This window comes from Heterodontus francisci, chromosome 7, assembly GCF_036365525.1.
Source record: "Heterodontus francisci isolate sHetFra1 chromosome 7, sHetFra1.hap1, whole genome shotgun sequence".
NCBI classification, from domain to species: Eukaryota; Metazoa; Chordata; class Chondrichthyes; order Heterodontiformes; family Heterodontidae; genus Heterodontus; species Heterodontus francisci.
Genome location: NC_090377.1, coordinates 110,073,107 through 110,096,019, shown reverse-complemented (window position 1 = coordinate 110,096,019; position 22,913 = coordinate 110,073,107). Strand labels below are relative to the sequence as shown.

Below are 22,913 nucleotides of genomic sequence, written 5' to 3'. Positions count from 1 at the left end.
CTACAACTTTATATTTTGTAGACACATTGCTGTAGCCAATGAGATCATGTCTCGATGAAAGAAAATACAAACATGCGAAAATGATGGGCAGGGAGAAAACAGCTGCTCCATCAAGTCCCACCTCACCCCACACACCTCCTGATAGCTGGAGCATGGTGACTGCACACTCCCTAATTCCCCCACTCACAGGTAAATCTCCTGAGAGGGACATAAAACACAGAAAAACCCTGGGCCTGTAACAACAACAACTAATATCTATATATCATCTTTAACCTACTAAAACGATCCAAGGCTCTTCACAGGCCTATTATCAAACAAAATTTGACACAGAGTCACATAAGGAGATATTAGGGCTGATGGACAAAAGCTTGGTCAAAGAGGTTGGTTTTAAGGAGTATCTTAAAGGAGGAGAGAGAGGAGAGAGGCAGAGAGATTTAGAGAGGGAATTCCAGAGCTTAGGGCCAAGGCAACTGAAGGCATGACTATTAATGGTGGGGCCAATTAAAATCAGGGATGCTCAAAAGGCCAGAATTAAAGGAGCGCACATATCTCACAATGTTATGCAACTGGAGCAGATTACAGAAATAGGGAGGAGCAAGGCCATGGAGGGATTTGAAAACAAGGTTGAGAATTTTAAAATAAAGGGAAAAAATTCCTCTGTGACCCTTTTTTGGTGATCAAAGCCATTCCAGGAGATTACAGTGAGCAAGTGTAGATTAACTGTAAAAACACGTTTCCTCGACTACATGTCCTAAGCAAAATCTGGTAAGCATCTCTTCATGTTACTGCTGGCTGTGAGGAAACTTGCTGCATTTTAAGGCAATGGTCAAAACCTGCAGCACAAATCTGTTGTTATTAGAGCAATCACAGATTGCTAAGGTATCACAAAACTGAGACAGCATGTTGTACACAATAATCAGATTGATTTATTGTCACGCTTTCAACTGCTTGTACAAAAAGAGGAGAGGCTGCAGTTACAAATCGCAGTGTTAATAATGCAGGAAAGAACGTTTTAGTTTCCAAAAACTCCATTTAAAATAGTCGTATATGTATGGACTTGTGCACTCTGAACTCTGAAGACCATTTATTCCACCATAGAGTTCTGATTCTGTTTACGACGTGGTTTCTTCCTGGAGGATAATCCTTGGCTCAAAGTCTTGCCCTGGTTATTGGGCCTCCTTGGATCAAAGTCATTCATGCGGCGCTGAGTAGATTGCTGGTTATTCTGATAGCCCCAGTCAACCTAGTATAGAATGAAGAGAACTTAACTTCCAAACTCTTACATTTTACCGATAGTCTCCTTTTAGGGATTGGCAACAGGTACAGGGATGGCAGGTGAGGGAGTTACCCCTGACACTAGCCCAACCATAGTTTGTAGGGTTGCTCCTTTATTTGGAATGGCCTCCATCCGGTTCATTCACAGTTCATTGAGTGCGACCGTTCATTGAAGAGGCCACAGGCTAGGATGTAACAGTAACAACTCAGGATGTGGGAGAGTGGAGTACTGCCACAAACACAAGAAAGAACTGTCAAATGCTCCAGTGGCGAGAAAGGATATATTCCTTTCTCTGCAGGAGTCTAGGCCATGATCAAACCTGCATTCTCAGGTGAGCAATACTTCCATCTGGCAGCAGTATGGATAGAAATTCACCTCGACGTTGTCACAAAACAAGTGTTATCATATTGGCCCATTAGACAGCCCGCCCAACATTCAGCTCTATTGCAGTGAATATTAGAGGGAGGGGGAGCGTAGCACAGTTGACTGATACAAAACTATCAATTTCACAATACCAACTGAGGTGAATTTCTCGCCCAGTCTGTCTGGTACCACCAGGCACTCTCCATTAATCTTACAGTGGGTCCCTCTTAGTGCTAGCAACACAGGAAACCCACAGTCATTGCAGTCCCCAACCTCCCCCCCACAACCCCCACTCTGCCCCATCTAACCCCACTGACCTTACAGAAGCAGGGAAAGGTTCTGTCCCTTAATGGATATCCCAGTGTAAGATGAACCATATGGCAAGAGTAAACGGGAATGATCGCAGGTACTTGATTCCCATCTGCTCAATGTATTGATTTCATATGGTTATTAACACTTACTGATGAATAGTGCCCGTCCTGGAATTGTGGTTGCCTCCTTAGGTACCTCACCTGGAACAAAAATATTCATGGAAATATAATTAGTCCAACTCAGTTCTGCGGAAAATATATTGGGAAAGGAAAGACTCTGTTATGACCAGATGAGAAGGGGTCTAAAGGTTCCCTCTCAGCCTTTGCATGGTTTAACCGGAACAGGGTTTAATTTTAGAAACAGCGTGTTTTTATCTCCCCCTCAGTGAATCCTTGTTCACTCTTCCAATTGTAAGGCAAAGAAATCAGACAGGTTTTCTCAGATTTAAACAAGAAAGATGGAATTTTATTAATCTTAAACGCTAATCTGGTTAACAAATACGAATTTGCGACACGACCACGCTAACATGCATATGTGATAAACACACATACAGATAGAGACAGAAAAAGTAGAAAGAATAAAGGGAACAAGTTTGAGGCAATATCTGTTTACTGTCCTTTAAGTTTAATGTGGAATCTTTGGTTGCCAGTAAGTCCTGCTATTCGTTGGGGCCCCGTTCATGCTTCAATTTGTTTCGATGTAGGAGTCTTTTCTCTCTTGAGGTTTACGTGTCTTCCATGGGCCCAGTGGCTTGTGAGAAAGCGAGAGAGAGACAGCCAGGAGAGAAGCTTGCTTGATCCAGCTTCAATTGCAAACTCCTTCTGTTCCTTTCTGTGTGGCACAATTCAAAAAAACCCAGGTTGCCCAGCAGGTTAGTCATGTGACTAGTTCCTTATTTGGAACATTCTCTCCTGCGAGGTTTGTGGATTGTATGATCTTAGCAGTCCCTGGAATGCACTTCCATACACCTTCAATGTCTGGTGATTAAAATCCATTTGGGTTAATTGCAGCAGGGAATAGTCCTTTGTCTCCACAAGTAGCATCTCTTAGAATGCAAATGTCCTTCCAGCCCAGTGTCTGGTGACCTTCAAACCAGTCATTTCTTCACTCCATCAACAGTTTAAAATCAATGTTCATATGACAAAATTAATAAGCCTCATTCTTGGCAGGTGGGGCTCTGCATGACACCTCCACACCCAGCGGATGAAATGCAATTTTTAAAAAGAGCATTTCATTAAAAGGGACTAGAGAGAAGATAAGGACAGGAAAACACACATGCATCTCTCTCATTCATTCAGAACCCTAACAATTGTTACCGCCTGTCTTTTCTGGGTAGCATGTGCTGCTTTAAAAGGCCTTTGGCTGCTTGATCCCCGCTTCCCCCCCCATTCCCCTCCGTTCCTCCCCGCTCTTCCCCCCCGCTTCCCCCCTGCGCTCTCTCCCCGCTTACCCCCTGCGCTCTCTCCCCGCTTACCCCCCTGCGCTCTCTCCCCGCTTACCCCCCCCCCCCCCCCGTTCTCTCCCCGCTTCCCCGCGTTACACGATGCTCATGCACCAACCTGTCCTGGCAATGCAGAACGCCGCGCACGCGTAGAGAGCAGGAGCTGGTTTGTGCATGTGCGCAGCTTGGCACAGTCTGATGACGTTAGCGGCCGGCTGCATTGTCAGGAATCACTTTGCATGCTTAATTAGCCATATCTTGGAGTTCTGCTCAGGGGCGGTGGCAGTGGGAGGTTCTACTCTGAACTCTTATTTAGTGCTTTGATGAGTCATGCAAGGGCTTTTCACCTTTGGGGATGGCGGATTCCCTTTTTTCCTGACTGTGGGGGGGGGATTCTTTGCTAATCTTCCCTTTGTCCTCTGGGACACTTCTGCTTGCTGGTATTTGTCCAGATTCTTCTGCACGCTCCTGCAGCACTTCGACTAGGTGAGGCATCACCATCACAGTTTCTCTGCCCTCCTGAGGACTTTCTTTGGCTCTGCAGGTTTCTGTAAATGCTGCTAGCCTCTTTGTTGGGGTGCATCTACTGTCTGCATTTACATAGGAGGATGTGGGGACTAACTTTTCAAATATTTCAGGGTTGGCTGACCGGACAGTAGGTGTTTTCATCCAGGATTCTTCCTGGACTTCCTTTAACCTGCCCTCTTGGTCCCTTTTTCCCCATTCCTTTCTAAACTGTTGCCAGCCTTGTGCCTGCCTGTCCCTTTTTGTTCTCGGCAGGGGCCCGTTACAGTTCACCAGCCCTCTGCTGGAAGGTCCTCCTGACACTGACACAGGACTTAAGGGTGCAGATTTCACTGTAGGTTGGGGGCTTGGCACATGTGGCAACACCTGCAGTATTCCACCACATCTTTGTGGAGTTTTGGCCAGTCAAACTGCTGTTTTATGCGGGCTTTGGCTTTTCGTATACCAGCATGTACAGCCACTGTAATCTCATAGGCTATCCTTAATATTTACCTCCGGTACCTGTGCGGCACTTTAACTGGTGAACCACTGACCACCCATGCTCTCAAGTCTCTGAGGAGAACTCCATTTCCTCATCAGTACCTCATTCTTTAAAGAGTAGCAATTAGGGACTCCCTCTGCTTCAATTTCAGACTGGGCAGCCTGTGCTAACTCTCTCAATACTGGGTCAGCTCGCACATTGGAAGCACGTTGGAACATTTGATTACATTAAAGGTGCTATATAAATGAAAGAGCAACAATATCTCATATTTATGTAGGCGGAGAGGTGTTGGGAGGGAATTCCAGAGCTTAGAGCCTAGACAGCTGACCAATGGCGGAGTAATTAAAATTGGGGATGCTCAAGAGGCCAGAATTCAATGAGGGTTGTGGGGCTGGAGGAGATTACAGAGATAGGGAGGGACGAGGCCATGGAGGGATTTGAGAGTAAGGATGAGAATTTTAAAATCAAGACATTGCTTGACCAGGAGCCAATGTAGGTCAGCGAGCATGGGGGTGATAGGGGAACAGGACTTGGTGTGAGTTATGACATGGCAGCAAAGTTTTGGATGACTTCAAGCTTATGGAGGGTAGAATGTGGGAGAGCAGCCAGGAGTACATTGGAATAGTCAAGTCTGGAGGTAACGAATACAAGTTGTTGTTGAAAATTTTGTTTATTTTGTTGGTCTTGTCTTGGAAGTGATTTGTGACGATGACAATGTCAATTCTCCCCAGGGAAACTGAATATTCCCCCCTCTTTTCAAACTGCCATTTGTAAGGTATTTTAAAGCACGTACAGTAAAGCTTTTCTCTAGCACGTTTATAAAGCTTTGCTACACCTAAAGCATAGGGGAAGTCTTCCTGTGCATTTGTAATTGAGAAAATTGATGGAACAGTGTGACAGGCCAAATGGACTTCGACAGTCCAGTACAATCCTGCATTACTCTATTCTTATGACTAAGGTTCTTTGAATCAGGAGCTCTGAACATAGTTAACAATTGACAACACAGCAGCAAACTGTATAGAAAACAGTACAAATCAGCACAAAACTGGAAAATCATTCAGAAGGATCCCAAAACAATTGTGGGAAATGGAAAGGTGACATTGGGCCAGTAAGTCATATACCCCGAGGCTAGGGGGAAGCCATGTTGCTGGGACAGGATGAAAGAAGCCTTGCTCTATCTCTAGCCCATGGAATTCTTGACCTTGGAGTCTTTAATACCATTATAGGATGACAATATTGAAGCAATATTCCATTCCTTAGCAGTTCCCTAATGAGAAGCATCCTGTTTGTTTAAATGAATGTCAACTTCCCCTCCCTTTGCCTCTGTACTTGATTAAAACTTGTGTCATCGCTAACCTTTTCCGATCTAATAAAAGGTCATCAACCTGAAAGTATGGGGCCAATCTTAAGCCCCACAAACAGGTGAGTTAGGGTCGGGTGAGAGTCTTAAAATCTCAAACTTGCCCCAGCCCATTTCCAACCCGCCCACTTCCAGGTTTAACAGAGGTGGGGCAAGAGGCAGGCAGCCATCCAGCTCCCAGGAGGCAGGTTGGCAAGTTCCATATTATAATAAGGCTGGCAGCATCTGATTGAACCTGTTTTATATGTTTAACCTTGGCCAGCTGGAATTCCCAGGCCTCAGGAAAATGGACAGCTGAAAGGAGGCGAGGATAGCTTCAAGGAGAAGGTAAGTGCCTTTTCACTGCTGCTTGTAGGCCAGCCTCAACCCCCTGACTCCCCAAACATACCTAGTTCCCTGGGATCAGAGCCACTACTTCCCCATCAGATTCCCCTTCCATCCAAAGACCCCACCCAATCAGGGATCAGACACCCTCCCAGAGTCAGACTCTTATCCACCCCCCCTCCAGGGTTGGGGATCGGCCCCCCCCCGCACAACCCTGAGGCTCCCGGTAGCAACTGTACGCTCCCTACCATCAGCTGAATCGTGCTCCAGAATGCTCCCTACCTGATTAGAAGCCAAACCTGTCAATCAGGCTGACCTCCGAGTAGGGAACCTGTCAAGGACAGACTACTCATACTGTTCATTACCACATGTGGGAAAACCTGGATTTCAGGTTTCCTGTCCAAAACTCCACACAGCCTGTCATCCGTCCCTGTCAATATTGGGACAGTTAACTCTGTTTTTCTCTCTCCACAGATGTTGTCTGACCTGAATATTTCCAGCATCTTCTGTTTTTATTTCAGATTTCCAGCATCCACAGTATTTTGCTTTTGTTTCATTGTTGAGGTTTTGCTACCTTTTGGATTGACCAATGGCAACTGCACCCCATAATTGGTCATGTGTTTAGCAGGGACCAATAAGATCTGGGAGTCAAGTTGCAGAACAAACAGAAAGCTTTACCTTTTCGTGAAATCACTAAATAATTCAAACCATTTAAAAGTTGTAATTACGCATGGAAGCAGGGGGCATGGCTGAGGTATTAAATGAATACTTTGCATCCGTCTTTGTCAAGGAAGAAGATGCTGTGCAGGTCATAGTGAAAGAGAAGGTAATTCAGACACCTGAAGGATTTAAAATGAATGAGGAGGTATTGGATAGGCTGTCTGTATGTAAAGTTGATAAGACACCAGGACCAGATGAGATGCATCCAAGGACACGGAGGGAAGTGAGAGTGGAAATTGTGGAGGCACTGGCCATAATTTTCCAATCCTCCTCAGAATTAGGGGTGGTGCCAGAGGACTGGAGAATTGGAAATATAATACCCTTGTTCAAAAAAGGGTGTAAAGATAAGCTCAGCAACTACAAGCTAATCAGTTTAACCTCAGTGGTAGGGAAGCATCTAGAAATGGTAATTTGGGACAAAACTAATAGTCACTTGGGAAAATGCAGGTTAATTAGGGAAAGCCAGCACAGATTGTGAAGGGAAAATCTGTTTAACTAACTTGCTAGAGTTTTTTGATGAGGCAACAGGGAAGGTTGATCAGGGCAATGCTGTTGATATGCTGTACATGTACTTTCTAAAAGCATTTGATAAAGTGCCGCACAACTTGTGAGCAAAGTTATAGCTCATGGAATAAAAGGGACAGTAGTAACATGGATATGAAATTGGTTGAGTGACAGGAAACAGAGTGTAGTGGTTAATGGATGTTTTTCAGACTGAAGGAAGGTTTGTAGTGGAGTTCCCCAACGGTCAGTGTTAGGACCCTTTCTGCTCCTGATATATATTAATGACCTAGACCTTGGTGTATGGGGCACAATTTCAAAATTTGTTAATGATACAAAACTTGGAAACATTGTGAACTGTGAGGAGGATCGTGTAGAACTTCAAAAGGACGTAGACAGGTTAGTGGAATGGGTGGACAACTGGCAGATGAAATTTAATGCAGAGGAGTATTAAGTGATTCATTCTGGTAGGAAGAACATAGAGAAGCTATATAAATTAAAGGGTGCAATTGTAAAGGGGGTGCAGGAGCTGAGGGACCTTGGTGTATATGTGCATAAGTCATTGAAGGTGGCAGGACAGGTTGAAAGAATGGGTAATAGATAATACGGCATACTATGCTTCATTAATAGGGGCTTAGAATACAAGAGCAAGGAAGTTATGTTAAACTTGTACATAACGCTGGTTCGCCTCAACTGGAGCATTATATTCAGTTCTAGGCACTACACTTTAGGAAAGATGTGAAGACATTGGAGAGAGTGCAGAAAAGATTCAACGAGAGTGGTTCCAGGGATGAGGAACTTCAGTTATGTAAATAGATTGGAGAAATTTGGACTGTTGTCCTTGCAGAAGAGAAAGTTGAGAGGATATTTGATAGAGGAATTCAAAATCATGAGGAGTCTGGAGAAGGTAGATAGGGAAAAATTGTTCCCAATGGTGGAAGGATCGAGAAGAAGAGGGCACAGAGTTAAGGTAATTAGCAAAAGAAGCAATGGCGATACGAGGAAAAGCTTTTTCATGCAGCGAGTGGTTTGGATCTGGAATGCACTACCTGAGAGTGTGGTGGAGACAGGTTCAATTGAGGCATTCAAGAGGGAATTGGAGTGTTATCTGAAAAGGAAGAATGTGCAGGGCTACATGGAGAAGGCTGGGGAGTGGCACTAGGTAAACTGTTGTTTTGGAGAGCCAGCACTGATATGATGGGCCAAATGGCTTCCTTCTGTGCTGTAACAATTCAGTGATTCTGTGATTGAATATTTCAGTAAATAAATTGGAATAACTGTCAGCATTTAAAATTTAAAGTTTAACTGAAATTTGTACTGAGTTGAAGCCTGGATCCTGCTCAAGCCTTGGCCAATTGGGCAAGTCTCGGATCCAATGTTTCAGGAAGGCCCAGTCAGAAGAAGCAGCTTCTGAAGCCCATTTAATTCCAGAAGATATTTTCACATTGTCCACAAGAAATACCAGGGGATGTTTATTCATCTTCAAAATAAACTTGGAGTTGAAAATAAAAGATTACCTCTTCACTACTTTCGAAGGAGGCTGATTCACTGCTGCTGTCCACAATTCTGTCTCTGCTGTCCATGCACTGTAGATAAACATCGACAACCACTCCAAAGGAATAGCTAACACTGCTGCGGCATGAGGCAACTTTCTGCAGAAACAAAATACAAATCAGCTCATTTGACCTACTTGGCAATTGGTGATGGATTAGCTAGATCAGCTTAAAAACACAAGATATAGGAGCTGGAGTAAAACATTCAGCCCCTCAAGCCTGCTCTGCCATTCAGTAAGATCATGGCTCACCTTCTACCTCAACTCCACCTTCCTACCCTATCCCCAATATCCTTTGATTTTTTTAGAATCCAAAAATCTATTGATCTCTGACTTGAATATATTCAATGGCTGAGCATTCACAACTCTCTGGGGTAGAGAATGCTAAAGATTCACAATCCTTTGAGTGAAGAAATTTCTCAGTCCTAAATGGTTGACTCCTTACCCTGACACTATGGCCGGAATTTTACCCTCGTCGGATGGGAGCCATCCACCGACCAAAAAGTCAATGCCTCCACCTGGCCTGGGGATCCAGACCGCATTTTTCAGTCCCCAGGTCCTTAATTAATTAGTCTGAGGCGGGACTTACACCTCATTGAGGCAGGAAGACCCACCTAATGGAGCTTCTGCCCAATCAGCGGGCCGGTAGCTCTTAGTCCCAGCAGCACCACTGGGAGCAGTGGCCACTGCTGGGACTGTAACCCAGCATCAACAAGAAGAGGAAGGACGGCCCCAGGAAAAGTTTTTGGTCAGGATGTGAAGGTCCTTGAGAGGAGTGATCGGTTGGGCCCCGACGAGGCAAAGGTGGTCGACTGGGGGGGACAGGGGCCATGCTGGGCATTGGGGATGGTTGGGGCTTTGGAGGCGGCCCTCCATCAGGCACCGGCACTGATCAGGAGGACCCCCCGCCCCCAGGCTGTCAGAAAGCCGCCTACTTTTAACAGGCGGCTTTTCTCAGGCCTGGGCCACCCACTTGCCAATGGTAAAATCCCTATGGCGGAGGGTGGAATTCCTTAAGTGGCTGTTAACCGGCCATTTATTGCCACCACTGCCCCCTGTAAAATGGCAGCAGAGCCGGGAATGGGAAGGGCTCCCCAAGCCTCCCACTCCATTTTACGCCCCCCCACAATCGCTCCGCCACCATCCCACTCTTTAGGGGGGTGTAAAATTCCGGCCTATGACCCCTAGTCCTAGACTCTCCAACCAGGGGAAACAACCTTTCAGCGTCTACCCTGTCAAGCCTTTCTAGATTCTTATATGTTTCAATGATATCACCTCTCATTCTTCTAAATTCCAGAGAGTATAGGCCGTTTCTACTTAATCTCTCCTTATAGAACAACCCTCTCATCCCAGGGATCAACCTAATGAACATTTGTTGCATCATCTCTAAGGCAAGTATATCCTTCCTTAGATACAGAGACCAAAACTGTACACAATACTCCAGGTGTGGTCCCACCAAAGCCCTGCACAATTGCAGCAATGCTTCCTTACTGTAATACACCAACCCTCTTGCAATAAAAGCCAACATACCATTTGCCTTCCTAATTGTTTGCTGAGCCAGCATGCTAGCTTTCTGTGTTTCTTGTACCCTCTGAACACCAACATTTCATAGTTTCTCACAATTTAAAAAATATTCTATTTTTCTATTAAATCCCATGAAGCTGCAATGATCTTGCTATGAATTATTATTGAAATCAACAAAAAGACTTTCCCAAAGAGTTAGCCCGGCAAATATAAATTATATAAATGCCCGCTGTTCTGAAAATATTCGAACCTGGAGTATTTTGTGTGTGCTTGTTTTGTTTAAGAAATGAAATCAATTACATGAAGGAAATTTGGAGCATGCCCAAAAGGCTGGAAGTTGGTGGTCAGGATTGAGAGCAATAGATTTTTATTAGGTAAAGACATCAAGGAATATGGATCATTGAGTCATAAGGGCACAGAAAAAAGCCATCGTAAGAGTCAACCACATTGCTGTGGATCTAGAGTCACATGTAGGCAGGCCAGACTGAGTAAGGACAGCAGATTTCCTCCACTAAAAGACATGAGTGAACCAAGTGAGTTTTGTTATGATAATCCAGTTTTTCATGATTGTTATTAACTCAGATTTATTTTTATTTATTTAGAGATACAGCACTGAAACAGGCCCTTCAGCCCACCGAGTCTGTGCCAACCATCAACCACCCATTTATACTCATCCTACATTAATCCCATATTCCTACCACATCCCCACCATCCCTCAATTCCCCTACCACCTACCTATACTAGGGTCAATTTACCTATCAACCTGCAAGTCTTTGGCTGTGGGAGGAAACCGGAGCACCCAACGAAAACCCACGCGGTCACAGGGAGGACTTGCAAACTCCGCACAGGCAGTACCCAGAAATGAACCCGGGTCGCTGGAGCTGTGAGGCTGCGGTGCTAACCACTGCGCCACTGTGCAGTTAATTAACTGATTGATTAAGTTAATTAAACTTAAATTCCCCCCACCGATGTGATGGGATTTGAACTCATGAGAATTAATCTGAGCCTCTGGATTACTAGCTCAGTAACATTACCACTACGCTACCAATGACAATTTAATGCCAAAGGATCAAAGATAGGTATAGGAAGTTCAGTTTCATACAAAACCACGATCTAATTGAATGGTGGGACAGGTTCAGGGAGGCTGAATGGTCTCCACTTTGTCCTATCTTCATAACTGAGATTGAAGACTGGCACCAGTACTGGGGAAAGAGGGCTGGCCTTCACCTGAACTGTGCTGGGACCAGTGTCCTGGTGAATTGAATAACTAGGGCTGTAGAGAGGGCTATAAACTAAATAGTAGGAGGGATGGTTCAGAAGAGGGGACATTTAGAAAGTTAATGAGAAAGGACAAGGCAATAATGCAGGGTAGCAATATGGGTAATGATAAGCAATGTGTGACAGGACGAGATAGAGCATACAAACATAAGAGTGCACCAGCAAATAAGGTCAGAGAAGGGAAAAATGGTAAAAAGACAGAATTAAGGGCTCTTTATTTGAATGCACACAGCAGTCATAACAAGATAGATAAATTGATAGCACAAATAGAAATAAATGAGTATGATATGATTGCCATTACAGAGGTTGCAAGGTGACCAAGGCTGGGAACTAAATATTCAAGGGTATTTGACATTTCAGAAGGATAGGAAGAAAGGAAAAGGAGGTGGGGTAGCTCTGTTAATAAAGGATGAAATCAGTACAATAGTGAAAAATGATCTTTACTTGGAAGATCAAGATGTAGTTTGGGTGGAGATAAGAAATAGCAAAGGAAAGAAGTCACAGATGGGAGTAGTTTATAGGCCCACCAACAGTAAATACAGTGCAGGAAAAGAATATAAATCTTGAAATAACGGGGGCTTGTAGGAAAGGTACTGCAATAATTGTGGATGATTTTAATCTTCACATAGATTGGACTAATCAAATTGGCAAAGGTAGCCTGGAGGATGAGTTCATAGAATGTATTAGGGATAGTTTCTTAGTGCAATATGGTCTGGAACCAACACGACAGTAGGCTATTTTAAACCTGGTAATGTGTAATGAGACAAGATTAATAAATGACCTCATTGTTAAGGATCCTCTAGGCAAGAGTGATCATAACATGCTAGAATTTCACATTCAGCTTGAGGGTAAGAAGTTTGGATCTGAAACTAGTGTCTTAAACTTAAGTAAAGGCAATTTCAAGGGTATGAAAACAGAGTTGGCTAAAGTGGACTGGGAAAATAAGTTAAAAGAGAAGCAGTGGCAGATACTTGAGATATTTCACAACTCTCAATAGAAATATATTCCATTGAGAAAGAAAGACTCTATGAGAAGGATACACCCTCCATGACTAACTAAGGAAGTTAAGGATGGTATCAAATTGAAAGAAAAGCATACAATGCTGCAGAGATTAGTGGTAGGCCAGAAGACTGGAAACATTTTAGAAATCAGCAGAGGATGACTAAAAAACTAATAAAGAGGGAGAAATTAGAATATGATAGTAAACTAGCAAGAAATATAAAAACAGACAGTAAAACCTTCTAAAAACATATAAAAGGAAGAGAGTAGCTAAAGTAAGTGTTGGTCCCTTAAGGGATGAGACCGGGGAATTAAAATGGCAAACAAGGAAATGGTAGAGACTGTGAACAAGTATTTTAAACTGTCTTCACAGAAGGCACAAAAAGTATCTCAAGAATAGCATAAAATCAAGAGGCAAAAGGGAGGCTGGAATTTAAAGCAATCACTATTAGAGAAAAAGTACAAGGAAAACTAATGGGACTAAGGCTGACAAGTCCCCTTCACCTGATGGCCTGCATTCTAGGGTCTTAAAAAGAGTGGCTGCAGAGATAATGGATGCATTGGTTGTAATCTTCCAAAATTCCCTAGATTCTGGAAAGGTCCCAGTGGATTGAAAAACCACAAATGTAACACCTCTATTCAAGAAAGGGGTACAACAGAAAGCAGGAAACTATGGGACAGTTAGCCTAACATCCGTCATTGGGGAAAAAGCTTTTCATCTTGCACTCATCAGGGCAGATGCAAGAATGCCAAATTTCAAAGGGAGCAACAATTAATGCTGCATAAGAAAAGGATTCTGTTTATTTGACAAGTTGACTTTGATTGATCAAGGCGTTGTCATGGATAATGCATCAGGGAACTATTGTCCTTCACGCTTTTATTTCATTCAAAAAAGGCACAGTGCCTGGATATGTTGCTTTTGCCTAGAGAGAACAGGTCTCTGCATATGAATATATGTAGCTTCCAGCAAGCTTAAGTGAGCCACATTGCAAGCCTGACTGATAATCTTAAATTGGTTGTTAGTGTAATTCCTAGCACAATTGGGATTGTTTAGTAAATGCTATCCAATCCCAAAATGCATCTAGTGTGGAAGACAATAGTTACCTGGTGCATTCTCCATGGCAGCACCTCTACTAATCAGAGTTGACTTGCCAACCAATCAGCACCCTTTTCTTATGCAGTTTAAACTGTTGCTCCCTTTGAAATTTGTCATTCTTGCATCTTGATGAGTGCAAGATGAAAGGTTTTGACAGCATGTCTCTTTTTTCAGCAATATTCAAGTTTTGTACAACCAAGTGACTATTAAGGAAGTAGTGGGCCATTTAGAAAATCATAATGCAATCAGGCAGAGTCAACATGGCTTTATGAAAGGGAAATCGTGTTTGACAAATTTATTAGAGTTCTTTGAGGATGTAACAAGCAGGTTGGATAAAGGGAACCAGTAGATGTAGTGTATTTAGATTTCCAAAAGGCAGTCCTTAAGGTTGCACATAAAAGGTTACTATACAAAATAAGAGCTCATGGCGTTGGGGGTAATATATTAACATTGATAGAGGATTGGCTACCTAACAGGAAACAGAGAGTCGGGATAAATGGGGCATTTTCAGGTTGGCAAACTGTAACCAGTGGAGTGCCACAGAGATCAGTGCTGGGGCCTCAACTATTTACAATCTATATTAATGAGTTGGATGAAGGGACAGAGTGTATTGCAGCCAAATTTGCAGACAATACAAAGCTAGGTAGGAAAGCAAGTTGTGAGGACACAAAGTGCCTGCAAAGGGATATTGATAGGTTAAGTGAGTGGGCAAAAAATTGGCAGATGGAGTATAAATGTGGGAAAATGTGAGGTAGTCCACTTTGACAGAAAGAATGGCAAAGCAGAATATTATTTTTATGGAGAGAGACTGCAGAATGCTGTGGTACAGAGGGATCTGGGTGTCCTTGTACATGAATCACAAAATGTTAGCATACAGGTACAGCTAGTAATTAGAAGGCAAATGAAATGTTGACGTTTATTGCAAGGGGGATGGAGTATAAAAGTAGGGAAGTCTTGTGTTACGATCACCTGGTTCATGGTTTGTATTAATTTTCTGGAGGTAACTTTTAATTTAGGAATTGATTTTTTTTCAATACAAGACAAATGAAAACACCTGGTTTGAGAAGCTGCCAAACAAACCCAGGGTGGCTCCAAATCAAAGGGTGGTCTATGTTTACTTAGCAAGGTCATAATGGGACGTGTGCAGACCCTACACAATGGGAACAGCTTTGTACTTCTTAATGAAAATGGTGTGTCTGCAGCGACCTCAGTCAGGGGTTGGAATTATTCATATGATTTCCCAGAACAAAGAGAAGATCTGGAGTTGGAAGTAATTAGCTTAAATTGCTATCTTGGAAATCACACATGTATTACATTGCTATGGCAATAAACGTTGCTAGGGAAATGTCATTTGGGTCAGGTGTTTTTTTTTGGGTGCTTGCTGATGCAGACAGTCAGTTGGCTTTTAGACAAGTAGTTGGTTTACAGAAAAGTAGGTTGGCTTTTGGAGCAGCTGGATGCAGGAGCATAGAGGCCATCAGGAACTAGGGGTATTTCTGTTTTCAGACAGGCCCATATTCAAGCTGTAAAGTCTAGATTCAGGGCGTGATCTCATACCTTGGAAGACAGCTGAGAAATTGAGGAAATCAAAGTGAATTCCTAACAGATGTGCTACACTTTGGATTGGTCCCAGGAGAAGTGAACAAACCACCAAGATCCTGTAAAGTATAGGGGGTTGTTGGAATGGAAGTAAAAGTCAAATGGGAGTGTTCTATAAGTTTTTGTGTTTAAAATATAAATATCTCAAGTTGTAGTGTCGTTTTGCTTTGTTTAACTCTTGTACCATAAAGTTTTATTTAAAACAGGAAATCTTATGGCGTAATTCTTTCAGTAATAACTGGGAATTCAACTTTCTCTTTTTAAAAGTTACCGGACCCTAACGTGATCCTAACACTTGCTACAACTGTACAGGGCATTGGTGAGACCACACCTTGAGTACTGCATACAGTTTTGGTCTCCTTACTTGAGGAAGGATATACATGCATCGAAGAAGTTCAGAGAGGGTTCACTCGGCTGATTCCTGGGATGAAGGCGTTGTCTTATGAGGAAAGGTTGAGTAGGTTGGGCCTATAGTCATTGAAGTTTAGAAGGATGAAAGGTGATCTTATTGAAACATAAGATTCTGAGGGGTTTAGCAGGGTAGATGCTGAGAGGATGATTCCCCCACGAGGGAGAATCTAGAAGTAGGGAGCACAGTTTCAAAATAAGAGGTCTGTCATTTCAGACTGAGATGTGGAAGAATTTCTTCTCTCAGAGGGTCGTTAATCTTTACAATTCTCTACCCCAGTGGGCAGTGGAGGCTGGGTCATTGAATATATTCAAGGCCAAGTTAGATTTTTGATCCATGAGGGAGTCAAGGGTTATGGGGGGCAGGCAGGGAAGTGGAGTTAAGGCCACAATCAGATCAGCCATGATCTTATTGAATGGCGGAGCAGGCTTGAGGGGCCGAATGGCCTACTCCTGCTCCTAGTTCTTAAGTTCTTATGTTTTACTTCTCTTCCTTTCTCTCTCTTTATCCCCCACTGTCCCCTCCCCCACTTCATAGATGTTAAAACAAAATTACGTTGTAAAATAATTGTAATAAAATTGTTGAATTTTCAAAGCATTTTGAGGGAAACAGATAAGGAGGGAGGAAGATAGGAGAGTGAGAGGAAGAGCAAAGCAGTTTGAGGGGAAGGGCTATTGCCTTTTATCACCCGTTCTTCTGGGGAATGAGTGAGGGTAGGTAAAATATGTTGCAGGATTAAGTGTGGGAGTGCAACATGGGAGGGAGGGAAGGATACAGGCGTGGAGTGAGTCATTGAAAGAGGAAGGGTTAGGGATGTGATAGGAACAACCAGGTGGGAGGAAGGTCCTGGGTAGTGGTGAGGTGAGAGGAAGGGCAGCTTGATGGCAATGAGGGGGTAAGGGATTGCACAAGTGATTAGGGATGAGAATGAAGCAGCTGAGGCCTACATTTTCACCGCATCTCCATAGTGCAGTCTGCAGCAATTGGTGACTTATTTTCCCAAAACACCGAGTTAACCCAGCCATCACCTCCCAGTCGATAAAGGGAAGCAGAAAAAAAAATGAGAATGAAAGAGTCGAGAAGCAACACAGAAGAGAAAGACAGAGACAGAAGCAGATGAAAGACAGAGAGAATTAACAGCACAAACTGGCAGAGACAGGTAAGAGAGTATTCTCCAACATATACCATGAGCTATACCACGGGAGACTAACTAGTACTTGGACAAGTAAGTCTTATTAAGGATAGACATATGAAGTTGATGCTACTGTAATACAGCACAAATGGTCATTCTTCATGTGTGAGCCCAGATACTCAGTGCTGCCTGGCTTTTCAATCATGGACCAACACTCTCTTACTTGCCAATCACATTAATTCACTTTTGGCAGAGGGCTTTGAACAGTCATCAGAAGTGGGAACCCGGGCTGATTTTATCTCTCCCTAGCCTGTGGACACTGAGGTCAGTTGTGGTGCCATCATTGGTTACTCGGTAGCAATCAACAAAGTGATCAGAAAGCAGAGATCATACCAGAAGCCTGGACGGCACATCTGAGTTCAATCTCGTCCTCACTAAATGATCATCTTCCATTGATATCACTTATCGTTAGTGTCTTTAATAAATTCCTCACGCTTTCTATTGATAATAATGACTCAGCGTAATGTTTGCCTTTAAATCATTGGTAATTTGTTTTTAAATTTATTTATTTAGAGATACAGCACTGAAACAGGCCCTTCAGCACACCAAGTCTGTGCCAACCAACAACCACCCATTTATACTAATCCTACATTAATCCCATATTCACTACCACATCCCCACCATTCTCCTACCACCTACCTACACTAAGGGCAATTTACAATGGCCAATTTACCTATCAACCTGTAAGTCTTTGGCTGTGGGAGGAAACCAGAGCACCCGACGGAAACCCACGCAATCACAGGGAGAACTTGCAAACTCCACACAGGCAGTACCCAGAACTAAACCCGGGTCGCTGAAGCTGTGAGGCTGCGGCGCTAATCGCTGCGCCACCCATAATATTTTAAATCAATTGTACTTGATATTTAATACTCATCTGTGGAGATGCTTTCTGTTTTAAGACAATTTTATCTTAAGTTAGTCTTAAAAAATAGCAATGAAAAGCAAACTTTGATTCTAGCCAAACCTCCCAAATATCTGTCAGCATGATCCTACATCATTCAGCCACATTTCCCATCAAATTAAGTCACTTGGGAAATTGTCAATTTGGCCAATGATATAAAATGGGCAATAACAAATTAGCCACGTGTTATAGACTATGCCTGAGCTTCCTCTTCATTGAAATCACGTGGTAAAACCAAATTAAGCACATTCTAGATGTTGTAAGCTTCTTCTCAACATGGATTTTGCTTTGAAGAGTTGAGAATTAACAGGTGAACACAACAGTTGTTATATCAGGTGTTCAGTATCATTTGAGAATTGAGAGGGGTCGAACCTGCAGCCCCTCCCCACAGTGCCAAACTTTGTATAACATACATGACACAAACAATTTTAAAACATCTCATCAATACTCACAGCTAAGGGGTCAGTGTTCAGCTCACAGTTTTCACTATCGAATCCACCGATTTTGGGGCACATGGTTTCCCTTGCAGTAAATCTTAAATCCACCGAAAAGTCGTTTGGTCCTGTAGGAATAATCTAGGAAACAAAATGTGCATCTTATCGATGGGATTCTTACAGATAAATCACCAGCTCAATTAAAAGTTGAATAAAATCGTGAAGCTCACAAGCCACAAACTCTCAGTCACTCTAGCCACCTTTATTCTGCAAGTAAAATAGCAAAGTTTCTACAACACACTAAGGGTTAATTTTGCAAGGCTTCTCTGCTGATAGGGATCATCACTCGCCATGAACTTGTGCTGGGAGAATCGGGACTACAGTGTTAAAACAATAACTTGCATTTATATAGCACTTGTAACGTAATAAACATCCCAAGGTGCTTCACAGGAGCGTTATCAGACAAAAGTTTGCACCAAGCCACATAAGGAGATATTAGGGCAGATGGCTAAAAGCTTGATCAAACAGTAGGTTTTAAGGAATGTCTTAAAGGAGGAGAGAAGGATAGAGACGTGGAAAGGTTTAGGGAGGGAATTCCAGAGCTTAGGGCCTAAGTAACTGAAGCTCAGTTCCAAACAGGGGAGATGTATGATTAAGAATAAACTTTAAAAATAAACATGAAGGAAGGGAAAGAGACAAACAGGGGGTAAAAAACTAATGAAGGGATGCTGGGGCAAAGAGAAAGTGTTAAAGACAGAGGTGTCAGTGAACCGAGTGTGCCCACTGCTCGTTCATTGTAGCTGGCAGAAGACAAAAGTCAGTTTGAGATCCAGGTCACATTTGAAGTGGTCCCATGAGTTGTGAACTAAATCAGCATTCCAGTGCAGCTGCATTAAGGGTTGGGGAGAGTATGAAATTGACCAGCTCCTATGGGGCCTGGAGAGGAGATCCCAGAGAGGGACATGCTCAAGCAAATAGTGGGTTGGATAATTCTCATGGGGCCAGGAGAAGCGTTCCCACAAAGTTATAATGGAGAGAAAGATTTTGTGACATTTTTCAATAAGCAGCCTCTGTCTGCTCCTTTAAAGGACCATGCATTAGCCACTCAATGCCTGGTACAAATGTGAGGAGCGTGCAAGCTGCACTCTCTGTCTATTCATATCTGAGCACTACAATCAAGGGCCGAGCTATGTCATGGGACCTTGATTTGCATGTTAAAGGTGGCCCCCCCCACTTGAAACAAATAAGCCTCATTTACCTCAGTGCCCACACTTTATCAACCCTGAAAGACAAAAACAGGGGTAGAGAGCCAAAAGCCAATGACAGAGAAAGACAGGGAGAAACAGAAAGAGAGAGAGAGAGAGACAGCAAAATATATGGAGAGAGATAGAGAGAGTGGGACATCAAATTAAAAGTTTCATTCGGAACAGGAAAGATGAAGGATGGACGTATATAAAGAGATATGAAGAAAATCTTAGGAAAGGAGACAGAAAGAGAGAGACAGAGAGAGAAATAGCAGGACATTGGAAAGAAGTGCTGGAGACAGAGGCAGAAATTAAGTGAGAGACAAAGACACTGACGGAAACAGAGAGATAAACACAAGTAGAGCACGCGTGAAAGACAAAGAGAGAGTAGACCGAACAAAACAAATACAGGGAATAAATTAGACAGAGTACAATTGAATAAGGCTTACATAAAGCAACTCATTACTGGTTGCACCAAATAGGTAATCACTGATTGTGTTGCGGTTCAGCTGCAGAATGGATTCTTTGAGGGCATCCTCAATGATTGGCATGAAATCAGTTACTGGTATCCCTAGAAAATAAGATGAAGAAGAAATAAGGTGGCACCAATATTTTGTTTTTAATAAACCGTCTGTACTTTCCCTGTAGAAATGAAATCAATACTTGGAAAATAGGCCCTTATAGTATCAAAATTAAAAACAAAGTTTAACATTTCAAAATGACTTCAGAACATACCAGCACAGAATCGGAGAGCCTGCAATGTAGCAAGAGCCAATAGAAGTGAACTCATCTTGTCTGAGCAAGAAACTTTGATTGTAATCAGTTGTGAGTGATGCCTCTTTATATCCCTCACGGAGCCTTTATCCGTTGATTCCTTTTTATATGCTTCAATTTCTTCAAGTAATGACTCACAGTTTTCACAACCAATGTTTCAAAGGCTTTAAAACCACAACATTTAAATGTCATGAAATCATTCTGCTGCCAGTTTGATAATTGATGAGCTAAACAACCTAATACTTTTGAAAAGAATGTTAATATTTAATCTATATATTTATTGCAAATTAAAACATGAGGTGATCATGTTGCTTTTAAAGGACCAGGCACTAAGGTGTTGCTGATTTTCTTTTTGCTTTTTCATTGTATTTAATTTTTTGTACTTGATAGTTATCAGCTGCTGCTAATAATTTATTTAGTAAAAGGAAGACTTGGGTGTTCATTGGAGATAGGAGTGTAAGTGCACCCAGTGTCCACCTGATCATGCCTGTTGATGGGTACATCAAAATCATGAAGGGTTGATAGAATAAATAAGGAGTAACTGTTTTCAGTGGGTCTGTAGCCGGAGGACATGTATTTAAAATAATTGGGAAAAGAACCAGAGGTGAGATGAAAGATAAAGAAACAACGCTGCAAGTTTTTATGATACGGAATACACTGCCTAAAAGGGCAGTGGAAGGAGATTCAACAATAAATTTCAAAAGGAATTGGATTAAAAGAAAAAATGAGAAAGACTTGCATTTCTCCGGTGTCTTCCATAACCGTAGGACATGCCAAAGTGTTTTACAGCCGATGAAGTACTTTTGAAGTGCAGTCATTGTTGTTATGTAGGAAATGCAGCAGCCAATTTGTGCACAGCAAGATCACACTAACAGCAGTGAGATAACTGACCAGATCATGTTTTTTTAAGGTGTTGTTGATTGAGAAACAGATATTGACTACAACACTAGGGATAATTCTACTGCTCTTCTTCAAAACAGTGCCATGAGATCCTTTGTAGCCAACTGAAATGAGATACAGAGCCTTAGTTTAATATCTCACCCAACAGAAACACTCCCAGCAATGGAGTCGTAGATGAGATTTTTTTGGCCCTGGAGTGGAACTTGAACCCATCACTTTATAACTCAGCGATGAGTGCTACCCACTGAGCCACAATGTTAATAACTAAAAGCAAAAACTTTGCAGAGTTATGGGAAGGAGTAGGGGAGTGAAACTTATTGGATCATTCTTTCAAAGAGCTGGCACAGGCACAATGGGATGAATGACCCTCTTCTGTGCTGTATGATTCTATATTTCTATGAGCATGAGTTAGCTGGTAACTCATGATCCATTTATTCTATAATTGTTGTGTTGGTGCAAAGATATCTCTCTTTGTACTGGTGCAAATACAGGCTAAATGTAGAGTCAGGGTGTGATCTAACACCAGAGGGAGGCAGAGTGTGACAAAGGAGCCTCACTTTGCTTAAGTTTACTGTCAAACCAGGTCTTAATTCAGCATTCCCACTTCAGTAGTAGTGTTTACACTGCTTTGCACTAATGCTGTCATGAAGGTGGAACATTTCACCTTCACCACATAGGCAGTGAAGGCGAACATATACTCTGCAATGTAAATAAACTGTAAAGATCCAATTTCTTTAAAATGTACCTTACCCTGAACTTCAAAAGAGTACCTCATGACGCACTCGTGTGAGATTTCTATTTTCCACATCACCTACCTTCTTAGAGGGGACATTCTAAAGCAACTTCAATTATGTGCAGCTGAGTGCTGTAGATTTGTGCTCACATGGATCTAGATTAAGGCTATCCCAGACATAGTTAATTTACCCAACAGACAGAGAGAGAGAGAGAGCATTCAGCTCTCAATCTGGCCTAGATTAGAACCTGGGCTCCAGAGGAGAACGGCCATCACCTATCATCGAATGCCTTTTCTGTAACAGCTGACTTGACAGCTAAAGGCTGTTAAACTGTGCTATTACTATTGTTCTTTTTGTTGCTATTTACTGCTGTTAAGTACCCTGAATTCTGCACACCTTCCTCTCCAGGGCTTTAAGGCAGGTTACCCGCCCCATCCTGCTGCAAAGCTGCCTGCTTGGAGTTCCATAAGATCAATTGCTGAGGGTGACATTGCCTCTTTCCCAAGTTTGCTCCTATGTATAGCAATGTGTATGGTATTAGGAGTTCAATGTTGTGGAGGGTCATAGGCACAAAACTACACCTTGGCACATCACAGTGTATTGGCTCCGCTACATGCTGTGCAACCACACTGAACCTGGGCTTGTGTTCTTCATGAACTCATAGAAATGCTGTATAGGAACATTTCATCTGTACTAGAACTATTTAATTCATGTTTCTTTTCTTTTCCCCGTTCCCTTTAATACCTATCTTCATCATGGTTAACATAATTCCCTTTTAGGTGTCATAATGAACTCAGCTTCCACCTTGTGCTAAAGCATTCCATATTCCAACAAACCTTTCCACAGAACAAGATATCCTTCCCTTCTTAATGAACACTTTCCCTGGATTACACACTGTAAGGGCAATTTAATTGTTATTGAGTTGGCAAGATTGGCAGACTTTGTCAACAAACAAAAATCTAATCAATAAAATG

At 42.6% G+C, this 22,913-nt stretch overlaps 1 protein-coding gene across 1 annotated transcript; it reads right to left on the bottom strand.

Moving 5' to 3' along the window:
- Positions 1–915: 915 nt before the first annotated feature.
- Positions 916–20,374, bottom strand: LOC137371766 (secreted phosphoprotein 24-like). Its single transcript, XM_068034620.1, has 6 exons — positions 20,267–20,374; positions 19,981–20,102; positions 18,306–18,428; positions 8,821–8,955; positions 2,101–2,151; positions 916–1,243 (listed from the first exon to the last, which is right to left on the bottom strand). The coding sequence occupies exons 1-6, from the start codon at positions 20,319–20,321 to the stop codon at positions 1,085–1,087; spliced, it is 645 nt and encodes a 214-aa protein (XP_067890721.1). The 5' UTR covers positions 20,322–20,374; the 3' UTR covers positions 916–1,084.
- Between the last annotated feature and the right edge of the window lie 2,539 nt (positions 20,375–22,913).